This window comes from Pristiophorus japonicus, chromosome 10, assembly GCF_044704955.1.
Source record: "Pristiophorus japonicus isolate sPriJap1 chromosome 10, sPriJap1.hap1, whole genome shotgun sequence".
NCBI lineage: Eukaryota > Metazoa > Chordata > Chondrichthyes > Pristiophoridae > Pristiophorus > Pristiophorus japonicus.
The window spans coordinates 135,361,890-135,388,701 of NC_091986.1; the positions used below are offsets into that span (position 1 = coordinate 135,361,890).

General features: G+C 44.6%; 1 protein-coding gene across 1 annotated transcript in view; it reads left to right on the plus strand.

Moving 5' to 3' along the window:
• The window catches only part of LOC139274800 (PC3-like endoprotease variant B), a 994,028-nt gene that overhangs the window by 487,590 nt on the left and 479,626 nt on the right, over positions 1 to 26,812 (plus strand). The window contains exon 6 of the mRNA XM_070891493.1: positions 17,419 to 17,456. Within this exon, the coding sequence (XP_070747594.1) occupies positions 17,419 to 17,456 (38 nt within the window). The remainder of the gene's footprint in view (positions 1 to 17,418; positions 17,457 to 26,812) is intronic.

A 26,812-nucleotide genomic window follows, 5' to 3' on the forward strand; every position in this document is an offset into this window, starting at 1 on the left:
GTGATCCGCCATGGATCTGTACTCCTCTGCAACATGGTGGTTTACAGGATTAGCAGGGTTTGCACCTCGCCTGCACGTACGTTGGAGGTGTCCCATTGTTCCACAGCCCTTGCAAACGTACCCTTTGAAGCAGCATGAATGGAAACGATGATCAACCCCGCAGCGCCAACAAGGTGTTAATGACCTTGCATTCATCACCCTTGATGGTTGGTTCTGAGACATCTGCGGACATGCAGCTGCAGGCATGTGGGGCTTGCCCTGTACGTTGCAATTCGAAAACAACATCACTTTGTTCACAGTACTTGTAGCAGCACTCGTGTGCTGAGAGATTTGCTTAGTATTGTCACTGGTGGCAATGAATGCCGGGGCTATCGCTATAGCTTTACTCAAGATTGGGGTCTCTACAGTCAAAAGTTTGCGAAGTATCACTTTATGGCCAATGCCAAGTACAAAGAAGTCTCTGAGCATGTGTTCCAAATGTCCTTCAAATTCACAATGTCCTGCAAGGCATCTCAGCTCGGCAACATAGCTTGCCACTTCCTGGCCTTCAAACCTTTTGTAGGTGTAGAACCGGTACCTCGCCATCAGAACGCTTTCCTTCGGGTTCAGATGCTCCCGGACCAGCGTGCACAAATCATCGTATGATTTCTCTGTGGGTTTCACTGGAGTGAGCAGGTTTTTCATGAGCCCATACGTTGGTGCCCCACAGACAGTGAGGAGAATCGCCCTTCATTTGGCAGCATTTGCTTCTCCTTACAGCTCGTTGGCCACAAAATATTGGTCGAGTCACTCCACGAAGGTTTCCCAATCATCTCCCTCTGAAATTTTCTCCAGGATGCCCACTGTTCTCTGCATCATTGGGTTCATCACCTCTATCCTGTCGCCAGTTGTTATAAGAATAAAGAGTCTGACGAGATACTGTGAGCTCAAAGTAAAGTGTGACCTTAGTCTTTTATCGCAGATATCCAGAGTGCCTCTCCAGCCTGTGAGGCCTCCTTAAGTACCTGAGCTCCGAAGGGATTGTGGGATCCCTTGGTACTTCAGGGAATGAGCCCTCTGGTGGCTACACAAGGTATATACAGGTTTACATATGTAACAGACACAGTGAGTCATATTTCTCTTACACATTCGCTAGAGATGGCCCTTTGTACTGCAGCCTTTTCATACATAGTCTTTAAAATGGCACTGGTGAGCCCTGTGATTCCCTCCACAACGCCAGCTTGGAGCTACTCGTAGCCCCCCTCGGCGGACTCTGAGTTAAGGGACTCGGGGGCCTGTTCTCTCTTCCCTGAGAAGGTTCACGTTCTACAGTTCGGCCTCTAAAAGGCGCCACTCTGGGCACAGTACTTACCGGGTTTGAGTCCTGAGGATGAGTCATCTGCCTAGAGCCGCAGGTCGAGGTCACAAATGCCTGGCTCACAGAGATGGCGTTCTGCAGTGTGACTGTGGTATCCGCCGACAGTAGCTTATGAAGAAGGCCCTCATGGCTGATTCCAGTGACAAAAATGTCCCGCAGCACTTCGGAGAGGTGGTCACCGAAATCACATTGTGCCGCCAGCCTCCTGAGGTTTGCAGCGTATTTCGCGATTTCCTGGCCTTCGAGCCGTCGGTGGGTGTAGAACCGGTGTCTGGCTGTGAAGATGCTCTCCTTGGGCTTGAGTTGCTCATCGATCAGTGTTACAAGCTCCTCATATGTCTTGGTCGTTGTCGTCACTGATGCCAGCAAGCCCCTGACGAGGCCATAGATGGTGGGCCCACAACTTGTTAGCAAGATAGCTCTGCGCTTGCCTGCCAGTGTGGCCAGGTTGTCTCCTGCCAGGTCGTTTGCTGTGAAGAAATGGTCGAGCCTCTCGACAAAGGCATCCCAATCATCCCCATTGGTGAACTGCTGCAATGTAACAAGGGTAGCCATTTTCGCGTGAAAGTCCGTAATCTCGTCGCCAATTATTATGTCCTTGGATGCTTTGATAATGACTCCACGAGGCAATGTGTTGTACTGGAATTGTAGTGACGTTAGTCGTTTATTGATAACTCCAGAGTGAGGATCACACCTGGTGGCCTGCCTTTTATATTATGCCAGGCACACCTGTACAGCTAACCTACAAGTCTCCCACTGCTGTGCCCTCTGGTGGCACACCTTGTGATAGTACAAACAGTAGCCATGTAGGATACATGGCAGTTACCTTATCAGTAATACCTTGGATTGACAGACCAGTGTCTTAAGGCAGTTTCAGGCCTTCTCTAGGGTGACCTCATCTTGTTAAAATGTGTTGACCTGGCGGCATTCTACTTGGGTTGGTTATTGGGGCTATCGAGCTTTGTTATAATTACAGGGTTAGGAATGAACCTCGGACATAGGCCCTTGTAATGGTCACTTTTATAAGGGTGTGTAAAGGAAATAACATATCAGAATTATTAATTACAGGAGGCCCCATCACAGGAAACCCAAAGGGGCAGATAAACAAGGCAAGGGGTCTAAAGTGACAATGGAAAAACTCCATCTGGTCGAGACAAGAGAGACAAGATAACATTCTAATGTGCTAATAAACTGTTGAGACACAGTGAGGTTTATGGAGTACTGGAGATAGGTGTGTCTGAATTGTACCTTTACTTTGAATGCCAAGGATTTCAGCTACACACCTTTTCTGGCTAACTAACTTAAAACATTTTGCATATATTCATAATGCCAAATCTATTTTTCCTCTTACAATTCCCCCCCTTTGGCCCTTGGCTATACACCAAGTAGGTCATGTTCCCCGAAAGCTACTTCCCTGTGGGTGAGTCCCAGGTATGTCCGTCCGTCTGGGTGGCCATTTCCCAAACTTCAGGACCTCCTGTGACTTTCCTCCCAGGGCTATATAAGGTAAGTCCTTTCTGCTGGACTGTTTGAATTTCTGACCCTCATTGCCTTTATCACGGTGCGTGCCATAGCATGTCGCCTGCCCAGATTCGTGCACAGGTTAACCCCACCAATATTATCAGTACCAGACATTGTATTACAACAAGTACATGTGATATAATCCTTATCCATGGGTGGATCTGAATATTAAGTCCAACGTCCCACAGTTTTGAGTACCAAGGCTGGTTGGCTACCATCGCATTAGTGTCTCTTTGTAAGTTGTCTATTTCTTCCATTAGCCAGATATACCATCTTTGGTTTTTTATTCCTTGCACCAGTTGCAATTGTTCTTCACTTAGTTCAGGTATTTGCCTCTCTTGCGGTTCCCATACCGCCTTCCCGTATCCTTCTCGGATCGTGTCCGTGACCGTCCTGTGGACAATTTCTGTTGTTTCGGGGTGTATGCGGTATCTATTTATGTCTATCTCCCCCATGGGGCTGAAACAAAAGTTAGGTCTGACAATGGCACAGGGGGTGACTCCTCCCTTGGTCTTAATCATCAGATTGGTTGCTCCTGTGCTCATGCACCAGTCTCCCTTCCCTTGTGGAGCGGCGATTGTTTCGGAATCGCGACTCAGGGGGGTAATACTCAGTATGCATCCATTAGTTTGGTGGAATCCGCAATCATCCTCCGTCATTCTTGGCGTATCTCGACATAAAATCACTTGGTTATTTTTATAACTGTCAGTTATGTCAATGACTTTGGTACTATTATTTTTAATCACATGTCTGGAGGGTTCATGGTAACGTGATCGTGTTCAGTTTCTTACTTCTCAAATATTATCGGTTTGGTATAAGGGATCTCCCTTTGTTACATCATACTGTGGTATTGATAACACGAATTCGATCATATTCACATGTCAATTATTACATTTAAATTTTGGCACACGTGTGGCTATTTTTCCGTACCTCGCACGTGTATTCATGTTTTTGTCTAGAGTCCAATTATTAAATATGTCGTCCGGGTTCCAATCTGGTATGTACCCATTTTGGAGTTGCTCCAGCTTACGTTGTACCTCACTACGTACCCATGCCTCATACCCGAGCAAACTATTTTGGCTTACAATCGTTTACTTAGTTCGTTTTCCATTGCATAGATCAAATTTATGGTCTTGGCATAGAAACATAGAAAATAGGTGCAGGATTAGGCCATTCGGTCCTTCGAACCTGCACCACCATTCAATATGATCATGGCTGATCGTGCAACTTCAGTACCCCATTCCTGCTTTCTCTCTATACCCCTTGATCCCTTTAGCCATAAGGGCCACATCTAACTCCCTTTTGAATATATTTAACAAACTTGCCTCAACAACTTTCTGTGGTAGAGAATTCCACAGGTTCACAATTCTCTGCGTGAAGAAGTTTCTCCTCATCTTGGTCCTAAATGGCCTACCCCTTATCCTTAGACTGTGACCCCTGATTCTGGACTTCCCCAACATTGGGAACATTCTTCCTGCATCTAATCTGTCCAATCCCGTCAGAATTTTATATGTTTCTATGAGATCCCCTCTCATTCATCTAAATTCCAGTGAATATAAGCCTAGTCGATCCAGTCTTTCTTCATATGTCAGTCTTTCTTCATATGCCATCCCGGGAATCAGTCTGGTGAACCTTCGCTGCACTCCCTCAATAACAAGAATGTCCTTCCTCAGATTAGGAGACTAAAACTGTACACAATATTCAAGATGTGGCCTCACCAAGGCCCTGTACAACCGCAGTAAGACCTCCCTACTCCTATACTCAAATGCTCTTGCTATGAAGGCCAACATGCCATTTGCCTTCTTCACCGCCTACTGTACCTGCATGCCAACTTTCAATGACTGATGTACCATGACACCCAGGTCTTGTTGCACCTCCCCTTTTCCCCTAATCTGTCGCCATTCAGATAATAATCTACTTTCCTGTTTTCGTCATCAAAGTGGATAAGCTCACATTTATCTATATTATACTGCATCTGCCATGCATTTGCCCACTCACCTAAACTGTCCAAGTCACCCTACGGCCTCTTAGCATCCTCCTCACAGCTCACACTGCCACCCAGCTTAGTGTCATCTGCAAACTTGGAGATATTACATTAAATTCCTTCGTCTAAATCATTAATGTATATTGTAAATAGCTGGGGTCCCAACACTGAACCTTGCGGTACCCCACTAGTCACTGCCTGCCATTCTGAAAAGGACCCATTTATTCCTACTCTTTGCTTCCTGTCTGCCAACCAGTTCTCTATCCATGTCAATACATTATCCTCAATACCATGTGCTTTAATTTTGCACACTAATCTCTTGTGTGGGACCTTGTCAAAAGCCTTTTGAAAGTCCAAATACACCACATCCAATGGTTCTCACTTGTCCACTCTACTAGTTATATCCTCAAAAAATTCTAGAAGATTTGTCGAGCATGATTTCCCTTTCATAAATCCATGCTGACCTAGACCGATCCTGTCACTGCTTTCCAAATGCGCTATTACATTTTAATAATTGATTCCAGCATTTTCCCCATTACCGATGTCAGGCTAACTGTCTATAATTCCCTGTTTTCTCTTTCTCTCCTTTTTTAAAAAGTGGGGTTACATTAGCTACCCTTCAATCCATAGGATCTGATCCAGAGTCTATAGAATGTTGGAAAATGACCAGTTCCCTGTAATGTGTGGGCCACTTGTAACAGTTCCCCTTCCGCGCCATCTCCCAACCGTGCTTGTAGGGCTTGGTTATCTATTTCCCTCCCCAATAAACCCCTTAAGGTTTGCGTTAAAGTTTTAACTCGGTCGTCTATTGCGTACAGATCTATAGTATTTACTGTTGCAACCTCTGCCGCATAATCCGTGCCTAGCATTTCCAATATTCCCCTTTTCGTCCGACCTCGTTCCGTTCCCTTTCTGATATTAAATCTCATGGTCGTGGATTCCGGCCCTTCAAGGACTCGTTGGGTCAGGTTTTGGTATAAGCTTATGGCTTTATTCCCACAAAAGCTAAGAAGGGTGACATCTGTTAGATTTAAGACTACTGTAAGTATTCGCTGACGTACCCCAAAATATATCTTTTCCTTCGTTTCCTTTATTACTAGCCCCCCTTTGGCTCCAGCTCTCATGAGTGGACATGTCGGAGGGGCTTGCGTGGTTGCACTGGGGAGAGTCGCTGTCACTAGAGTGGTTGTCGGGGCAGTGGTGGGGGTTCTATCTTGGATAAGGATGTCGCAGCACCACTGCTCAGTACCCACGGGGAGGCCTGACATACCTTCCACCTGGTATCCCCTTGCCATGATTTTCCAGAAAATTGAGTGAAGACGGGCGTGCACCTTATCTGTACCCATTCCCTGTGAGTGCAACTTCCTCGTTCTTCCTCTAGTACAAAGTACACCACGGTCTCGTTTACTGCTCGTGTTATGCCCTCGTTAGTGTTCCACCCCACTGTCGGTTAGATTCTCTGTTAAGTTGTTTTATGCCCATTAGTCCAATGCTGCAATTTAAATCCACCGTTGTGCCGACTAAAACCATTAGGGTTCCTGAATCCGGATCGCAACTGATACTTTCCGAATCCCTGTAATACAGGCCTTGAGGTCCGTTACTTCCTCCATCAGTGGATGTTCTTGCTCCAAGGAGGGATAAAATCCTGTAAAACAATACATTTTCCAGTGGCCAACAGTTGGTTAGGATCCATATGTTTTCAATTGAGTCCAATGTTTTCATTTGCCGATATCTCCCATGTCTGTGCAGCCGCATGTATCGCTAACCATGATCACCTGGTGGGGTCCGGTCCATTTTGGTGAGAACCCGGGCTTTTTGGGATTTACCTTTACCATGACCCGGCTCCCTATTTGTGGGACCTGAGCCTTTGTTCCTTCGTGTCTCTTTCTAAATCCCTAATAATTTGTTGGTCTCTGGCTTGTGCTCGTAATTCATGTGATTGTTTACAGAGTTCCATCACGAACCTCCGTATCTTGTCCTTGTAGGGTCCTACGTCTTCACTCCCGATAACCAACACTTCGGGCAGCCTCATGGCTCTACCTGTCATTAGTTCAAAGGGGGTCAGTCTGGTGGTCTGGTTAGGGTTTGCTCTTAATTTCATGAGGATTCATGGTAGTAACTCAACCTACCCTTGTCTGGTCTCCTCGATTGCCTTAGCCTGTGCTGTTTTTACGGTCCTATTCATTCGCTCTACCAATCCGGAGGAATCTGGGTGGTATGGGATGTGAAATTTTTGTTTAATCCCTTCGTGATTTTCCCCATAAAATGTGTACCCTGGTCTGAGTCCAACTGTAGTTGCATTCCCCACCTAGGTATTATTTCCCCAGCCAGGATTTTAGCTACTGTATCGGTGATGCAGTTCCGAGTGGCGAAAGCTTCTACACATTTTGTGAACTGGTCTATTATTACCAGGCAGTACATTTTTCCCCTTTGGCTGGGCAGTGGCCTAGTAAAATCTATTTGTAAGGCTTCCCAGGACCCCTTGGGGCGCGTTTGGTGTCCCATCCAGACTTTTATCTTCTTCCCTGAGTTATGTTTTGCACATGTTATACAACCCCGACAATGATTTTCTATGTCTCTACCCATTCCTTTCCACCACCAGCATGGCGACATGGAGCTGATCATGCCGGTCCTACCTATCCGTGAAAGAGACTCAATAGGTTCTGTTGGATACACTCCGGGGCCACTACTTTGTTATCTTTCTTCCAAATTCCACCTGCCCCTTTTTGAGCTCCGTTCTGTTCCCATTCCTCTGTTTCTTGTGGGGTGGATTCTCCCTGTACCTTGAGTATGTTTACCTCCTCCGTTTCGGTAGTACATGAGCTAATCGGGGCATTACTAGTCATACCTAGTCCAGTTGCCTGTCTGCCCAGCCGTTCCCTGCTGGTTTTGGTCAGTGATTTTCAGATGTGCTTTAAAGGAGGAGGGATGCTCCTACCAGTTCCTTACCTATCTCTTCGTGCCTGATGGGTCCCCCTCCCGATGTCACCTAGCCATGCCTCCTCCAAGCAGTCATGTAATCTTGTACCACACCGAAGGCGTAGCGGCAATCAGTGTTTATGTTGACCCTCTTCCTGCTGTTAATTTTAGCGCTTCGGTGAGAGCTATCAATTCCGCTACCTGAGCCAATAGGTTTCCCTCTAAGTGTCCCCCTTTCCTGGATCAATTTCATGTGGGTGTCTATTTCTTTTACTTGTTCCTGATAGCAGGTGGGGATAATTAGTTGGGCTAGTTCAACCTTGTGTTTGGTCTGACTATCCCACCATTTTCTCTGCCTATCGGGGGCATCCTCGGGTTGCCACCCTTTCTTTTTCATTGTCTCTCTTAGTTTTACATATTTTTTACCCAGCAAATTTAATAGAGACATTCTGGTCCCCAGCTACATTCTTTCTCCAGTTCTTGGCTGGCCTGAGGTTCTGTTTCCTCATCTGTTTTATTCACCTTTTTATTAGCTTTTTTACCCATCTTACTTTAGGGAAAGTGTTATGTATGTAAACATTGCCAATGTGTAAGACTTGCCACCAGGGGGAGACCCAAGGGTCACATGCACACCCTGGGCAAGCAAGTATAACAGGCAGTCTACCATGCTGCCTCCTCACTCTGGAGTTACAATAAAGAGACCAAGGTCACAACAGTTTTAGCTTAAGTTATACAGTCTTGTGGAGTTATTCTAAATGTAATAATTGCCGACGAGTAACAGATCACGAACTTCCACGCAGTTATGGCTGCCATTGGTATTCTTGAGAGATTTTTTGAGGGTGATGATTGAGAAGCCTTCATTGAGCATCTTGACCAGTACTTCCTGGCCAACGAGCTGGAAAAGGCAGAAACCACGATCAAGTGCAGGGCGATTCTCCTCATCGTTTGCGATTCCACGATATATGACCTCATCAAAAATCTCCTAGCACCGATGAAACCAATGGATAAGACATATAAAGAATTGTGCACATTGGTTCAGGAATACCTCAAGCTGAAGGAGAGCATCTTGATGGTCAGGTATCGCTTTTATACGCACCACAGCTCCGAGGGCCAGGATATGGCGAGCTATGTTGCCGACCTAAGACGCCTTGCGGGACGGTGCATATTTGCTGGATTTTTGGGGGAAGTGAAGTGTTGGGGGACTTTTTCGTGCTTGGAATCGGCCACGAGGTCATTCTTCGCAAACTGCTGTCTGCCGAATCGCTAGATCTGAGCAAGGCCAACACGATAGCCCAGGCTTTTATGTCCACGAACGATAACTCTGAACAGATATCATTGCAGCATCGGAACTCACTGGCAAGTACTGTGCATAAAATAGCACCTTCAGCAGGCAGAACTCTAAATGGCAAGGCCTAAATGCCCGCAGAGGCCAGACCTAGGATGAATCAGAGTCCCCAGTGGGGCATGAATGCGAATCCATTAGCACCATGTTTGCGCTACGGGGGTAATCATCGAGCCCATTAATGTTGATTCAAGCACTATGTGTGCAAGGGCTGTGGAACAATGGGACACCTCCAGCGAATGTGCAGAAGTGCTGCGACTCACCACATGGCAGAGTCGGCAGAAGATGACCGATCCGGCGCAGATCACGCTGAACGAGTAAGAGAGGCAACTCAACCCAAGGCTGAACAGGAAGTGTATGGGGTACACATCTTCACCACCAAAAGCCCTCCAATAATGTTAAAAGTCAAATTAAACGGCAATCCAGTTTCGATGGAATTGGACATGGGTGTGAGTCAATCAATTATGGGCCAGAAGATTTTTGAGAAACTGTGGGGCAACAAGGCACAAAGGCCAAAACTAAGTTCGATCCACACTGCGCACTTACATCAAAGAGTTCATACCAGTCATTGGCAGTGTGGGAGTGAAGGTATCGTACAATGGAGCTGTGCATGATTTACCACTATGGATTGTACCAGGCGATGGCCTAACGCTGTTCGGCAGAAGCTGGCTAGGAAAGATCCGATGGAACTGGGATGACATCAAAGCACTGTCTTCGGAGGATGACGCCTCGTGCGCCCAAATGCTAAACAAATTCCTGTCGTTATTTGAGCCAGGCATCGGCAACTTCACAGGTGCCAAGGTGCAGATCCATCTAGTCCCTGATGCACAACCCATTCATCACAAGTTTAGTACTAGCTTGTGATGCATCTTCGTACGGGGTCGGTTGGGTGTTACAGCAAGCCAATGGGTCAGGTAGACAGCAACCGATTGCATATGCATACAAAAGCTTATCTAAGGCTGAAAGAGCCTACAGTATGGTTGACAAAGAAGCATTAGCATGCTTATACAGGGTTAAGAAAGTGCACCAATACCAATTTGGGCTCCGGTTCGAGCTCGAAACTGACCACAAGCTGCTCATTTTGTTGTTCTCAGAAAGCAAAGGTATTAACACCAATGCTTCATCCCGCATCCAAAGACGGGCACTAACGTTATCTGTGTATGATTATGTAATCCGCCACAGACCAGGCACGGAGAACTGTGCGGATGCCCTCAGTCGGCTACCATTGCCCATCACCGGGGTGGAAATGGCGCAACCCGCAGACTTGCTCCTTGTAATGGATGCTTTTGAGAGCGAGGGGTCACCCGTCACAGCTCACCAGATCAGGACCTGGACTAGCCAGGACCCGGTGCTATCACTAGTAAAAAGCTGTGCCCTCAATGGGAGCTGGTCGGCGGTCCCAGGGGAAATGCAAGATGAAATTAAGCCGTTCCACTGACACAAGGACGAAACGTCCATCCATTCGGACTGCCTCCTATGGGGGAAATCATGTAATTTTGCCAAAAAAAGGCAGGGAAACATTTATACGCGACCTTCACAGTACCTACCCAGGCAGTCATGATGAAGGCTATCGCCAAGTCGCATGTTTGGTGGCCCGGCATTGACTTGGAATTGGAGTCATGCGTACACCAATGCAACACAAGCTCACAGTTGAGCAATGCACCAAGGGAGGCCCCACTGAGTCTGTGGTCATGGCACTCCAAACCGTGGTTAAGGGTCCACGTAGATTTTGCCGTCCCCTTTCTAGGAAATATGTTCCTAGTAGCAGTGGACACTTACTCTAAATGGATTGAATGTACAATAATGTTGTCATGTACATCCACTGCCACCATTGAAAGCCTCCGGGCCATGATTCTGCTCAGCTACCGCACGCGGCCCCACTCGCTTACCGGGGTTCCCCCTGCAGAATTGCTAATGAAGAGAGCACTCAAAACCAGGCTCTCCTTAGTCCATCCGGATCTCAATGATCATGTAGAAACCCGGCGTCACCGGCATAACATGTACCACGATCGCACGGCTGTATCACGCGACATTGGCATTAATGACCCTGTGTTTGTTCTTACTTATGGTCATGGTCGCAAATGGGTTGCTGGCACTGTGTTAGCCAAGGAGGGGAATAGAGTGTTTGTTGTCAAATTTTTGAATGGACAAACATGCAGGATGCACTTGGATCAGACCAAACTGCGGTTCACTGACAACCAAGAGCAGTTTGAAGAGGACATTACCATCATTGATCCACCCACACACACCCAACCAGCAATCGACCTTGCAGTCAACCACAAGGATGAACCCACCATGCGCGACAGTCCGATCAGACCCGCCACACTGCAGCGCAGCAATGATCTGACCGACCCAAGCCAGGACTTCAACTCACACGATCAACCCGGGAACGCAGAGCCCCGGATCACCTCAACTTGTAAATAATTTATACATAAGACTTTGGGGGGGAATTATGTAATGTATGTAAACATTGCCAATGTGTAAGACTTGCCCCAGGGGGTGCACCTGTGGGAGACCCAATGTATAAAGGCAGTCTACCATGCTGCCTCCTCACTCTGGAGTTACAATAAAGAGACCAAGGTCATAACAGTTTGAGCTTAAGATATACAGTCTTGTGGAGTTATTCTAAACGTAACAGAAACTATAGGGGTTTCTGGTATTCCCTTTAGTTCATGTTCAGGATGCAGGATGTCATCTATATGTCTCCCCTTTGCACCGTACACTCGTACTGCCATGCTCCTGGGTCAATATGTTTCGCCTCTGCAAGGATGTTGTCTATATGTCTGCCCTTTGCGCCATACGCTTGTACCGCCATGCTTCCGGGTTAATATGTCTCGTCTCTGCACCGTACACCTGTACTGCTTCTGGGTCAATATGTCTCGGCCCTATGAGGTATATTTAGTCCATGTAGTCTTCCCTTTGCATCGGACCCTCGCACTGCCGTGCCTCCTACACATGCACATCTCAGAGTATACCCTCAACCCCCTCTCATCCTCTGATCATCCTTGTCCTCTGCCTCCGTCCCTCCAGGGCCTACTACAGTTGGTTCTTTTGAACAGATGTTATTCCCTCCTTACAATGTCACAGCTCTAACTTGAAGGTGGTAAAACAAAACATACTCACCCCAACAGCTGGATCATTGTTCCGTTCGGGAAATCTGTACCCTGCTCGCAACACCAAATTGTAGGGGGATAGTGGAAAGGCTTCTCTTTCCACGGGCGGACCCCATGATATAAGGGGTCGACACTCATCCCAATCCATGTAGCCACCTTCGAAGTTAATAGACGGAGACGGAAGGCAAGGTTCAATGATCTTTAATCACGAACGGTCCGGGAGCAATTTCTCAACACAGCCGCCTGTGAGTGGAAACGCTCTGCGAACAGCAAAATCATACATCTTTTATACAATTTCAAAGACCCTTTTACTTCCCCAATACAACCTCCCATGACTCCTGATTGGTTACCTTATCAGTAATACCTTGGATTGACAGACCAGTGTCTTAAGGCAGTTTCAGGCCTTCTCTAGGGTGACCTCATCTTGATAGAATGTGCTGACCTAGCGGCATTCTACTTGGGTTGGTTATTGGGGCTATCGAGCTTTGTAATAATTGCAGGGTTGGGAATGGACCTCGGACATAGGCCTTTGTCATGGTCACTTTTATAAGGTTGTGTAAAGGAAATAACATATCAGAATTATTAATTACAGAAGGCCTCATCACAGGAAACCCAGAGGGGCAGATAAACAGGGCAAGGGTTCTAAAGTGACAATGGAAAAACTCCATATGGTCAAGACAAGAGAGATAAGATAACATTCCAATGTGTTAATAAACCGTTGAGACACAGTGAGGTTTATGGAGTACTGGAGATAGGCATGTCCGAATTGTACCTTTACTTTGAATGCCAAGGACTTCAGCTATGCACCTTTTCTGGCTAACTAACTTAAAACATTTCGTTTATACTCCTAATGCCAAATCTATTTTTCCTCTTACAAGGTGGAAGTAAGGAAATGTAAATACTCAAGCGTATACATTCATTCACTGTAATATAATACAAAACAACTTAGATTTTATGTTTCAATATAATCTGCTATTGTCCTCTGTTCCTAGACTGGTTTGATACCATAATATGATGCATTCAGATATATTTCAGCACTGTTGCAATTCAGCAGGATAAATGGCCAATCTTTCCTCATTATGAGTCTGTCTACATATGAACAAAACATACTGTCAATGGCATTAACCCCTCTGTAGTTTTGAACACCATATTGAACCAGGATTTGCTGCTGTACCATTATCCTGGCAGTGTCAGGCTGGGGAATGGGTTCAAGCTGCAGAGTGCCCTGTGATTGATTTTTTTTCAGACTAAAAGGTCATCACTAAAGAAACCAACCTGACTAGATCTGTTTTGTGATTATTTTACTTTTAATACTTGGGATCCAAACCAGTTTGTACACTGAAAAGTGCTGACATTAACTTGCCACCCCTGGCTCTGACCCATGTGATTGACAGGAAGTTGTGGTGAAAAACAGCAAAATGCAGCATGACAACAATTTGCATTTAATGTAAAACTAAATCCAAAGGAAGGCAGTTCCCAATAGGCAGAAATAAAATAGATGCTAAGTCAGTAACGGCTGAATGAAGACTAGGCTAAACAGATCAATTTTGAAGAGATTTTTAAAGCTATAAAGAGATATGTAGATATGGAGAGATTAAGGGGGGAATTCCAACGAGCAGGGCCGACCGAGATGGTTGAAGTCATTATCAATAATGGTGGGTTGAAGGAAGGCAGAAGGATGCACAGTAGGCCGGAGTCAGAAGACCGGTGCCTTCAAGAGAGGTTTTAGGACTGGAGGATATTGCAGAGCAAGAGTGGAACAGGGCTGGGGGAGGGATAGGTGACATTTATAGACTTGGGCAAAGATTTTGAATTGAATGTATTATGGGATGAGGTGTAAATATAGGTTAGTGAGGATGGGGAGGTGGGTGAGTGGGGCTTAGAGCGAGATAGGATGGGTGTGGCAGAATTCTGGACACATTGGAGTTTACGGAGATTGGCGGATAGGAGGCCAACAAGAAAATCATGACAGCAATTGAGTCTGGATGTGGCAAAGGAGTGTATAAGGGTTTCAGCAGCACATAGTGTCAACCACCACTATGTAAATAAAATTCAAGGCAGAACCATGCTGCATGTTGGTAAGAAGAACTTGCGTTTATATAGGGTCGTTTATGACCTTAGGAGATCCCAAAGCACCAACAATGAAGTACTTTTGAAGTGTAGTCACTGTTGTTATGTAGGGAAATGTGACAGTCAATGTACACACAGCAAGGTCACACAAACAGCAATAATCAGATAATCTGCTTTAGTGGTGTTGGTTGAGGGATAAATGTTGGCGAGGATACCAGAAGAACTTCCATGCTGTTTTTCAAATAGTGTCATGGGATCTTTTACATCCACTGGAGAGGACAGACAGAGCCTCAATTTAACGTCTCATCTGAAAGACGGCACCTCCAACAGTGCAGCACTCCCTCAGTACTGCACTGAGGTGTCAGTCTAGATTATGTGCTCAAGTCCTGGAATGGAGCTTGAACCCAATAATACCTTCTGATTCAGAGGAGAGAGTACAACCACCAAACAAAGGCTGACAGCTATTGTATGATACCATAGAATACTGGAATCTCCACTGTCATTTTTAATTCTCTGCAAAGTTAGTCTGTAACCTCAGGTTATTGTACAATTGCTACTTAAAATCTTTCCTTCACAAATGAGGGAGGAAAATGAGGGCCTAAGTTAAAGCAATGTTGGTGATGGCCTGGGAGCAGGTTGGCTGTCATCTTTCCTCTTGTTTGGGAAATGTTACCAATTTAGGGAGGGAAACTGAAGAGGGAGTAAGGTTCAAAAATCCATGGCCGCATTTTATTGGAACACCCTAAGGACAAGAAAACCAAGATGGGATTGTCCTATACATTTTAAATGAACATTTTTGGCCAAGTAAAATCCTCAGACCAGGCAGGCTGGGAAATGTGTGGGCGGATACAGACATTATGGAGTCTGGCTCACAAGCGAGACAGAGGCACTGGCCAATGGGGGAAAAGTGCATTCTGGCAGACCAATCAGGGGTCGAGTCGGGCCTGAAGTGGGGAAATCCTCAACCAATGGGGACTACCTGGCCCAGTTCGAAAATATGACTCACCCCTAATCAAATTATGAACGTGGACCATCATCTACCTAATTAATATAGACAGTGGACAATAGTCCTGCGATCACTGCGGTGACGGCCCATCAAAGGGGAGGCCCAAACCAATTGACTCCCAGGAATGTTACAATGGACCAGCAGTCTTTGAGGCACCAATGTGCACTGAAACAATACCCCTGCCCTCACACCTACCTGTACCTGTGACATTTTCTGATTAAATATTCAAAGCTATCTCCCTGCCCAAACTTACACAATGGACCACCAACTGAGTTTGGGCGCGAAAAGGCCAGAACTAAATTGGATACAATTATAGGACCTACGGAACCACCGAGGGGAGAAGCAGCTGGAGCAGTAGGAGAAGGAGTCGAGGAGCAGTAGCTGTCACAGACAGACAGAAACCGAGAGAGAACGGAGGCGGACTGTGACCGGCTGGGAAACCTACCATCAAACGGGCCCTGGACTCGACTTGTGTGCAGAAATACAACCCAACTACCGAGAGGCCCAACATCGTCTCAAGAAGCCGAGCCGCACACCGAACAACGCTCCGAGGCCAATCAGCTGAAGAACCGGAGACCGAAGTAACTGGAAGAGGCGCGACATTCACTCCAGCTACCCCGTAAACCAACCATCCTAAGGCTAAAAAAAATAACTATCAAAAGGGATCGTAAGTATTATCCTGGAGTTTCTTTTCCCAACTGTCAGCCTGGGTCAGTCAGGTAAAAAGGGGGATGGGGGTGGTCTTGGAAATGTCTTATAAAGATAAAATTGTGTAAGGTTTTCATTGTGTCCGTTTCTTCCCATAGATTTTCATAGTTTATAAGTGTGTATCAGATATGTGTTTTGATGAAGTTTGACCTTGTTGGAAACTTACCGCGGTTAATAAATTGGACTTACCCGTTTTTTTTTGTTCCAAGGACCACTTGTCTCTGAGTGTTTTGTTTTTCCTTGTGGAAGCTCAAAATCCACCAAAATTCTGAACTTTGAACCAGATAGGGGTGCTAGGGCACTTTGAAACCGCCAGTTTAGTGGTCAGCAAGCCATAAGCTGCTGGACCGTCCCCTAGAAGGGACAGAGAGGCCCAATACACTAACAGCCACCAAAGACCCCCGTAATTGGGCAGAGCAAAAACCCCCTACAAGGGATAGAAAAATATTTTTGAAAAGGAGGGGTAAAAACAACAAAACATAAAAATAAATAAAGAATAGATCTCATTTGGTAATGATCTTTACTTTAGGGGAAAAATCAATTGTGTTGCACTGCAGGCTGAAATTTCCTTTCTCGTATCTATAGCTTACAGACAATACAATGTAATGCTTTTGTAAAATAATAATTGTAAGTATTATGAAGGAATTAGAATAATATGTCAAAGGTATGCAATATTTCTAATTCCTGCACTATTTATAGAAATACAGTAGTGTTACAGAAGGAGAAGGAACTGTCATATTTTAACATTGGTCACTTATTTTATATAGTGAACAGATGCTACCAGAGAAATCAAAGATATATCAAAATACTACATTGTTTAGATTAACAGAGCACAGTATTGATTGCATTTTTTATTATCAGTGCTGCTTGTTTTCAGAAATCTGCTAATGGTTCAATATATTGTCCAAGTCAGTGCTATTTCTTTTGGTAACACACATTTTCCAGATGTACAATCAGCAGGTGCATTCTCTATTGCTGTATTTTCATATGCAAAACATGTACCCACTGTATCTACAGTAACCCATCTCACCAAGCAGCTTTTATGAAACCCAATCTCAGGGCATTGCAGTCTGAATAAAATTTCCTTTAGATTTGGCCTCCTGCTGAGAACGGCATTGCTTTGTTTTAGCAGCAGAAGCAGCAAGCCTTGTTTTGCATGGCTGATGGTGTGGCTTTAGGATCACAATCAAGTCGTTCATGCTTCCACGCTTCGGAATCTCATCCGCATCCTGTGCCGTCCTCCTCTTTGCCTTTTCTATTTTCTTTTTTGTTCTATCTTTCCACTGCTTGTCCATTACTTGTGGGGCAGAATGATCGTAAGTCCCTACAGTGGTTTGCTTTCACATAAACATCGCAGCTCTGTGATTGTTTTGTTTATTCTCTCCTTTTCTTTTCTAGGTATTGACCATACAAACACGGATTTAAAGAAGAACTATGTAAGTAGAATGCATGCTTCGGGTGTTTAACTTTAGACCTCAATAAAGTTACAGTTAAACTATTTGTTAAAATCATTGTGAAAATGTCTGTGCCTGAGCAATAAAAAGAGACTGAGGTTAAAAAAAAAAAATTCCTTGCTTAATTTTGAAGAATGCTTGCAGTTGTGCAGCATCTTTCATGACGTCAGGAAATCCCAAAGCATTTTACAGCCAATAAAGTACTTCTGAAGTGTAGTCACTGTTGTAACATAGGAAATGAGGAAGCCAATTTGCACGAGACAATTTTGGCAAGAATACCAAGAGGTTGTAATTATTATATTTTTGTTATTGCAGCAACAGGCATGTAGCTTTGCAGTTACAGATGCATTGTCCTGAGAATTTTTTTGTACCTTATTTGATTTTGAGAATCTGTAAGTATGTTACAGAATCTACAAGGGAGCAAGCTATCTTAGATCTGGTCCTGTGTAATGAGACAGGAATAATAAACGATCTCCTAGTAAAAGATCCTCTCGGAATGAGTGATCACAGCATGGTTGAATTTGTAATACAGATTGAGGGTGAGGAAGTAGTGTCTCAAACGAGGGTACTATGCTTAAACAAAGGGGACTACAGTGGAATGAGGGCAGAGTTAGCTAAAGTAGACTGGGAACGCAGACTAAATGGTGGCACAATTGAGGAACAGTGGAGAACTTTTAAGGAGCTCTTTCATAGTGCTCAACAAAAATATATTCCAGTGAAAAAGAAGGGCGGGAAGAGAAGGGATAACCAGCCGTGGATAACCAAGGAAATAAAGGAGAGTATCAAATTAAAAACCAATGCGTATAAGATGGCCAAGGTTAGTGGGAAACTAGCAGATTGGGAAAATTTTAAACGACAGCAAAGAATGACTAAGAAAGGAAAGATAGATTAAGAAAGTAAACATCTGCAAAACATAAAAACAGATAGTAAAAGCTTTTACCGATATATAAAACGGAAGAGAGTGACTAAAGTAAATGTTGGTCCCTTAGAAGATGAGAAGGGGGATTTAATAATGGGAAATGTGGAAATGGCTGAGACCTTAAACAATTATTTTGCTTCACAGCGGAAGACACAAAACCATGCCAAAAATTGCTGGTCACAGGAATGTGGGAAGGGAGGACCTTGAGACAATCACTATCACTAGGGAGGTAGTGCTGGACAGGCTAATGGGACTCAAGGTAGACAAGTCCCCTGGTCCTGATGAAATGCATCCCAGGGTATTAAAAGAAATGGCAGAAGTTATAGCAGATGCATTCGTTATAATTTACCAAAATTCTCTGGACTCTGGGGAGGTACCATCGGATTGGAAAGCAGCGAATGTAACGCCTCTGTTTAAAAAAGAGGGCAGACAAAAGGCAGGTAACTATAGGCCGGTTAGTTTAACATCTGTCGTGGGGAAAATGCTTGAAGCTATCTATGAGGAAGAAATAGTGGGGCATCTAGATAGGAATAGTGCAATCAAGCAGACGCAACATGGATTCATGAAGGGGAAATCATGTTTAACTAATTTACTGGAATTTTTTGAGGATATAACGAGCATGGTGGATAGAGGTGTACCGATGGATGTGGTGTATTTAGATTTCCAAAAGGCATTCGATAAGGTGCCACACAAAAGGTTACTGCAGAAGATAAAGGTACGCGGAGTCAGAGGAAATGTATTCGCATGGATAGAGAATTGGCTGGCGAACAGAAAGCAGAGAGTCGGGATTAATGGGTCCTTTTCGGGTTGGAAATCGGTGATTAGTGGTGTGCCACAGGGATCGGTGCTGGGACCACAACTGTTTACAATATACATAGATGACCTGGAAGAGGGGACAGAGTGTAGTGTAACAAAATTTTCAGATGACACAAAGATTAGTGGGAAAGCGGGTTGTGTAGAGGACACAGAGAGGCTGCAAAGAGATTTAGATAGGTTAAGCGAATGGGCTAAGGTTTGGCAGATGGAATACAATGTCGGAAAGTGTGAGGTCATCCACCTTGGAAAAAAAAACAGTAAAAGGGAATATTATTTGAATGGGGAGAAATTACAACATGCTGAGGTGCAGAGGGACCTGGGGGTCCTTGTGCATGAATCCCAAAAAGTTAGTTTGCAGGTGCAGCAGGTAATCAGGAAGGCGAATGGAATGTTGGCCTTCATTGCGAGAGGGATGGAGTACAAAAGCAGGGAGGTCCTGCTGCAACTGTACAGGGTATTGGTGAGGCCGCACCTGGAATACTGCGTGCAGTTTTGGTCACCTTACTTAAGGAAGGATATACTAGCCTTGAAGAGGGTACAGAGACGATTCACTAGGCTGATTCCGGAGATGAGGGGGTTACCTTATTATGATAGATTGAGTCTTTACTCGTTGGAGTTCAGAAGGATGAGGGGTGATCTTATAGAAACATTTAAAATAATGAAAGGGATAGACAAGATAGAGGCAGAGAGGTTGTTTCCATTGGTTGGGGAGACTAGAACTAGGGGGCACAGCCTCAAAATACGGGGGAGCCAATTTAAAACCGAGTTGGGAAGGAATTTCTTCTCCCAGAGGGTTGTGAATCTGTGGAATTCTCTGCCCAAGGAAGCAGTTGAGGCTAGCTCATTGAATGTATTCAAATCACAGATGGATAGATTTTTAACTAATAAGGGAATTAAGGGTTATGGGGAGCAGGCGGGTAACTGGAGCTGAGTCCATGGCCAGATCAGCCATGATCTTTTTGAATGGCGGAGCAGGCTCGAGTGGCTAGATGGCCTACTCCTGTTCCTAATTCTTATGTTATGTTCTTATATCTGTGCAATTTTTTGCTGATGCATATTTCACCTCAATTTGATCATTTTATTTGCAGTACTACATGTGCTGTTTGTGAAATACATAGTTAATTTGTTAAGAACAAGGAATACATGAAAAACAATGCACAATCATTCTGTTTAATATTTAATAATCAAACTGAGGGGCACTTGATCAGAAAATTCTGTAATGATAACATCCTCGGAGTAAAAACCATCTGGTGTTTTTTAAAGAAACTGTATTTGTTAAATATTTTATCTAGTTTAAATTGGGGGGGGGTTGAAATTTCTCTGTGATGTTTAATGCTTGGTGAATGGTTTTGTATCATAATCCAGTCTGCACTATTTTAATAAAGTTGTTAACCTATTAATTTTATATGGCTTAGCAATATCATTAAACAGTGCTCTGGAATTTGGTATGAATACATGAACCAAGAGAGTAAAAATACCACACGGAGCAACTTATCCTTATCTTCCTTTATTTAAAAATGTCAATTAATCTAGTCTAATCCTCAACTAGCTGGTACCACTTCCCTCCAGATCAACAACTAACTTGATTGTGAGCCTATTAGATATGTTGTTCTTCCACAGCCTGTCTATAAAATGAAGCTATCTGCTGGTATAAGGGAATGCACAGCTCCAGTCTAAAAACCCAGACCAAATTAAAAAATGGTCGCTGAAATTAGGGCAAATCAGTAAGAATTCATGCAGTATTTTGTTTACATGCGTAGTGTATAAATGAATGATGATTAAACTGAATTATTTTTGTAGCATTCCCACTTTATTTGAATTAAAATTAAATTAAGATGTTTTAATTGCAGATGGTTAGTACTGGCATTACAATAGTATTGTACGTGCAAGATATTAACAATGGTAATTGAAGAATACCACTCCTTTAGCCGCGCAATATGTAAACTGAAACAACTGATTTGAAATCATTCTACAGCAGACCCTTTATCCACATTTACTGTTTCCTATAGTCTGAAATTTCTAGAATTGTCTTCGATCAGCCATGTTAGATCATGAAGAATCAGTGTGCTTTGGCTTACTTAATTGATAGTTGTAATTGTTGTATATGCAGACTATGGATGTACTCTCTGTGCAGTCACTGTGTGCATGCATAAGATGGAGACTTGTTTACCTGATGTACTATCAATAAGGTTTACACTGTGTATATACATGCACCACGAGAGGGTGCAACTGGTGGAGACCGGTGTTTCCTGCCCTGGTGGCAGGGCCCAGTATAAAAGACTGCACACCATGCTTGTGCCTCACTCTGGAGTTTGGAATAAAGGACCAAGGTCACTACAGTTTGAGTACAACACATTGTCTCATGGAGTCATTCGTAAGTACATTACGGAAATAATAGTAATGAGGGCAGATGTTCGGAATACCATGAAATCTAATCAGCTTCACATATGTGATATACACTACATATGTATATTATCACAATGCGGAGAGTTAAACTCTTGCTATTTATATATGTACATCATAGTGTTGTGAGCTGAACAGTCAATATGTATCCATATCACACAGCTGTGGGTTAAATAGCCAAAGTGTATTGTGCTGTGTGTTAACAGTATGTGTGTATTGTACATAATGTATATATATATTGTGGCCCTGAGATGAATGCCTCCGACCCGAAATTTCTCCACGAATGTACCTGGTGGTCCTGGAGGCACCTTGGATTCCAGTCGGAGGCCTTCTTTCCATGAGCTTTGCAGCGTGTCCACGTCTTCTAGATACAGACGGAGAAGCTGGAGTACAATATTCTCATTGACAGTAATGGGAACTCTGATTTTATGAGTTCCCATTACTATCAATGAGAATAACTCCCTTAAACACCCAAACACAACATAACAAATAAAAAAAACACCACACATATTTAAAATTAATTGAAATTAATGTTAATTAAATGTTTTAGAAAAATATATATTTTTGGTATTTCTTGTTTAATGTGTTTTAATAGGCTTTAAAATAAACTTACCTTAGTGGACAGGGTTTTTACTATAAAAATGTGTATTTAAATATTATTTTTACATGTTTTAAAACTCTTACACTGGTAAAAGTAAGCTATGCACCTGCTTTTATCAGGCATAAGAGTTTGAAGGACATTCACTGGGCAAGAGATGGGCAAATAGGCCAATCTTGCCTATGCGGATGTCCTTCTCCCGGGGATGCGGAGGATCTGTCAAGAGATATTTTGACAGATCAGAAAAGCCGGTTTTTGGCGCATGTGCATTGCGCGCCAAAAATCGGCTTTTGCAAGGCCTCGTCAGGTCCATACTTATTCCGTACGGACCCGGCAAGGCCAGAATTTCAGGACCACTCTGTTTATATCTCTATGTGCACTTCAGGTCTGCACAATTTGACTTGCTGTTGTCACATTTTTACCACACATTTTGTCTTAAAAGCAAACAAAGCCTTGGAGGGAAACAGGAAGCGAGTGAGGCTAGGAGGGGGATGGAAGAGAGAAATTGTTGAAGGTGTGGGAGCCTCCAGTCTCCCAGCACCCACATTTGAGAGGAGCAAGTATAGTTGGGGAAAGTGGATAGAGAGTTAAGAGTGAAGTGAGTAACAACAAAGAAAAGAAAGGGAGGGATACAATGGTAGTGTTGAGATGGAAGGAAGAGGGTAGGAAGGTGAGGAGGTTAGAGATGTGACAGGAGTGAAGGGGTGGGGGAAGCACGAGTGATTGGAGGAGGAGACAGGAAGTCGTTGGGGTCCACATTTCCCTTTCAACCCCCATCCCAAACAACAACAAAAGTAACTTATATTTATATAGCGCCTTTAATGTAATAAAATAGGTGCTTCAGAGGAGCATAAGAAAACAAAGTTTGATACCGAGCCACAAAAGGAGATATTAGGGCAGATGACCAAAAGCTTGGTTAAAGAGGTAGGTTTTAAGTAACCTCTTAAAAGAGGAACATAAGAAATAGGAACAGGTGCAGGTCATTTGGCCCCTTGAGCTTGCTCCATCATTCACTAAGATCATGGCTGATCTTCTACCACCACTGTCCTGCACTATCCCCACACCGCTTGATTCCCTTAATATCCAAAGATCTATCGATCTCTGTCTTGAATATACTCAACGATTGAACCTCCACAGCCCTCTGATGTAGAGAAATCCAAAGATTCACCACCCCCTGAGTGAAGACATTTCTCCTCATCTCCATCTTGAATGGCTGCCCCCTGATTCTGAAACTGTGAACCCTGGTTCTAGGCTCCCCATCCAGGGGAAACATCCTCCCTGCAGCTATCCTAACAAGCCCTGCAAAAAATGTTGTATGTTTCAATGAGATCACCTCTCATTCTTCTACACAATAACAACAACAACTTGTATTTATATAGTGCCTTTAACATAGTAAACCGTCTCTAGAGAATATTGGCCTAGTCTACTCAATCTCTCCTCGTAGGACAGTCACTCCATCCCAGGAACCAGTCTGGTGAATCTTTGTTGCACTCCCTCTCTGTGTACACAATACTCCAGGTGTGGTCTCACCAGGGCCCTATATAATTGCAGTAAGACACCTTTACTCATACTCAAATCCTCTTGTAATAAAGACCAATATACCATTTGCTTTCTTCTTGCAGTGCCTGCATGTTAACTTTTAGTGATTTGTGTACAAGGACACCCAGGTCCCTCTGAACAACAACATTTCCCAATCTCTCATATAATAATAGAAAATGCTGGAAATACTCAGCAGTCCAGGTAGCATCTGTGGAGGTAGAAACAAAGTTACTTTTTCTGGACAATGACCTTTCGTCAGAACTGGAAAATGTTAGAGATGTAACAAGTTTTTCAGCAAGTATAGAGGCAGGGAAAGCGGGGAGGGGAGGAAAGAACAAAAGGGAAGTTCTGTGATTGAGTGGAAGGCAGAAGAAGTTAAGAGACAACCGAAATGATGGTGCAAGGCAAAAGGAGATGGTATTGGGACATGTTAAGAAACAAAAGATGAGTCTAGATAGGGTGAAAATGGAGATGACAGAATCATCAACAGCTGCCATGGAAAAGAGATTAAAAAAACGGGAAAAAAAGAAGAAAAATACATAGGGACAAGGGTTACAGTCTGAAATTGTTGAACTTCATTGGAACAGTACAAGAGGCTGAGAACAGAGAGGTCAGAGTGGGAGTGGAGCAGAGAAATAAAGTGTCAGGCGACCGGAAGCTCAGGGTCATGTTCACGGACTGAACGGAGATGTTCCGCAAAGCGGTCACCCAATCTACGCTTCGTCTCCCCAATGTAGAGAAGACCACGTCATAAGCACTGAATACAGTATACTAAATTGAAAGAAGTACAAGTAAATTGCTGTTTCACCTGGAAGCAGTGTTTGGGGTCCTGGATAGTGAGAAGGGAGGAGGTAAAAGGGCAGGTGTTGCATCTCCTGCGCTTGCACGGGAAGGCGCCGTGGGAAGGGGAGGGGGTGTTGGGGGTGATTGAGGAGTGGAGCAGGGCGTCGCGGAGGGAGATGTCCCTTCAGAATGCTGAAACGGGAGTGGAGGGGAAAATATGTTTTGTGGTGGGATCACGCTGGAGGTGGCAGAAATGGTGGTGGATGATCCTTTGATGATCCTTCAGCTGCCAGGACCCTAAGCTCTGGAACTCCCTCCCTATACCTCTCCGCCGCTCTACCTCTCTTTCCTCCTTTAAGACGCTCCTTAAAACCTACCTCTTTAACCAAGCTTTAGCTCATCTGCCATTTCTTCTTATGTGGCTCGGTGTCAAATGTATTTGTTTTGTCTTATAACACTGCTGTGAAGCGCCTTGGGATGTTTTACTACGTTAAAGACTCTATATAAATAAAAGTTGTTGTTGCACGTGGAGGCTGGTAGGGTGAAAGGTGAGGACAACGGGACCCCAATTGTGGTTCATGGAGGGAGGAGAAAGGGGTGAGAGCAGACATGCGTGAAAATAGAATGGACATGGTTGAGTCACATGTCACCCTCGGTAGAAGGGAATCCTCGGTTGAAGAAAAAGGAAGGCATATCAGAAGCACATATGGAAGGTGGCATTATGAGAGCAGATGCAACAGAGACGATGAATCTAGGAGAATGAAATAGAGTTCTTACAGGAAGTGGGGTGGAGAAAGTGCAGTCCGTAGCTGTGGGAGTCAGTGGGCGTATAGTCTTCATCATCATAGGCAGTCCCTCAGAATCGAGGAAGACTTGCTTCCACTCTTAAAATGAGTCCTTAGGTGGCTGAACAGTCTAATATGAGAACCACAGTCCCTGTCACAAGTGGGACAGATAGTCGTTGAGGGAAAGGGTAGGTGGGACTGGTTTGCCGCACGCTCTTTCCACTGCCTGCGCTTGATTTCTGCATGATCTCGGCAATGAGACTCAAGGTGCTCAGCGCCCTCCAGGATGCACTTCCTCCACTTAGGGTGGTCTTTGGCCAGGGACTCCCAGGTGCCATTGGGGATGTTGCACTTTATCAGGGAGGCTTTGAGGGTGTCCTTGTAACGTTTCCTCTGCCCACCTTTGGCTTGTTTGCCGTGAAGGAGTTCCGAGTAGAGCGCTTGCTTTGGGAGTCTCGTGTCTGGCATGCGAACAATGTGGTCTATCCAGCAGGGCTGATCAAGTGTGGTCAGTGCTTCAATGCTGGGGATGTTGGCCTGATCGAGGACGCTAACGTTGATGTGTCTGTTCGCCCAGGGGTTTTGCAGGACCTTGCGGCGACATCGTTGGTGGTATTTCTCCAGTGACTTGAGGTGTCTACTGTACATGGTCCATGTCTCTGAGCCATACAAGAGGGGGGGTATTACGACAGCCCTGTAGACCATGAGCTTGGTGGTAGATTTGAAGGCCTGGTCTTCATACACTCTTTTCCTCAGGTGGCTGAAGGCTGCACTGGTGCACTGGAGGCAGTGTTGAATCTCATCGACAATGCCTGCTCTTGTTGATAAGAGGCTCCCGAGGTATGGGAAATGGTCCACGTTGTCCAGGGTCACGCCATGGATCTTGATGACTGCGGGGCAGTGCTGTGCAGTGGGGACAGGTTGGTGGAGGACCTTTGACTTAAGGATGTTTCATGTAAAGCCCATGCTTTCGTACACCTCAGTAAATACATTGACTATGACTTGGAATTCGGCCTCTATATGTGCGCAGACGCAGGCGTCGTCCGCGTACTTTAGCTCGATGACAGAGGTTGGTCTTGGACCTGGCCTGGAGATGACGAAGGTTGAACAGGTTCCCACTGGTTCTTTCGTTTGGTTCCACTCCAGCGGGGAGCTTGTTGATTGTGAGGTGGAGCATAGCAGCGAGGAAGATTGAGAAGTGGGTTGGGTGATGGTGCAGCCCTGCTTGACCCCAGTCCGGACATGAATTGGGTCTGTAATGAATCCGTTGGTAAGGATCACAGCCTGCATGTCGTCGTGGAGCCGGCGGAGGATGGTGATGAACTTTTGGGGGCATCCGAAACGGAGGAGGACGTTCCATATGTTTGTAGATAGCCTATACCCAGCAATGGAGACAGAGAAGTTGAGGAAGGGAAGGGAAGAGTCAGAGATGAACCATGTGAAGGTGGGGGAAGGATGGAAATTGGAAGCAAAGTGAATTACAGTTTCTAGTTCA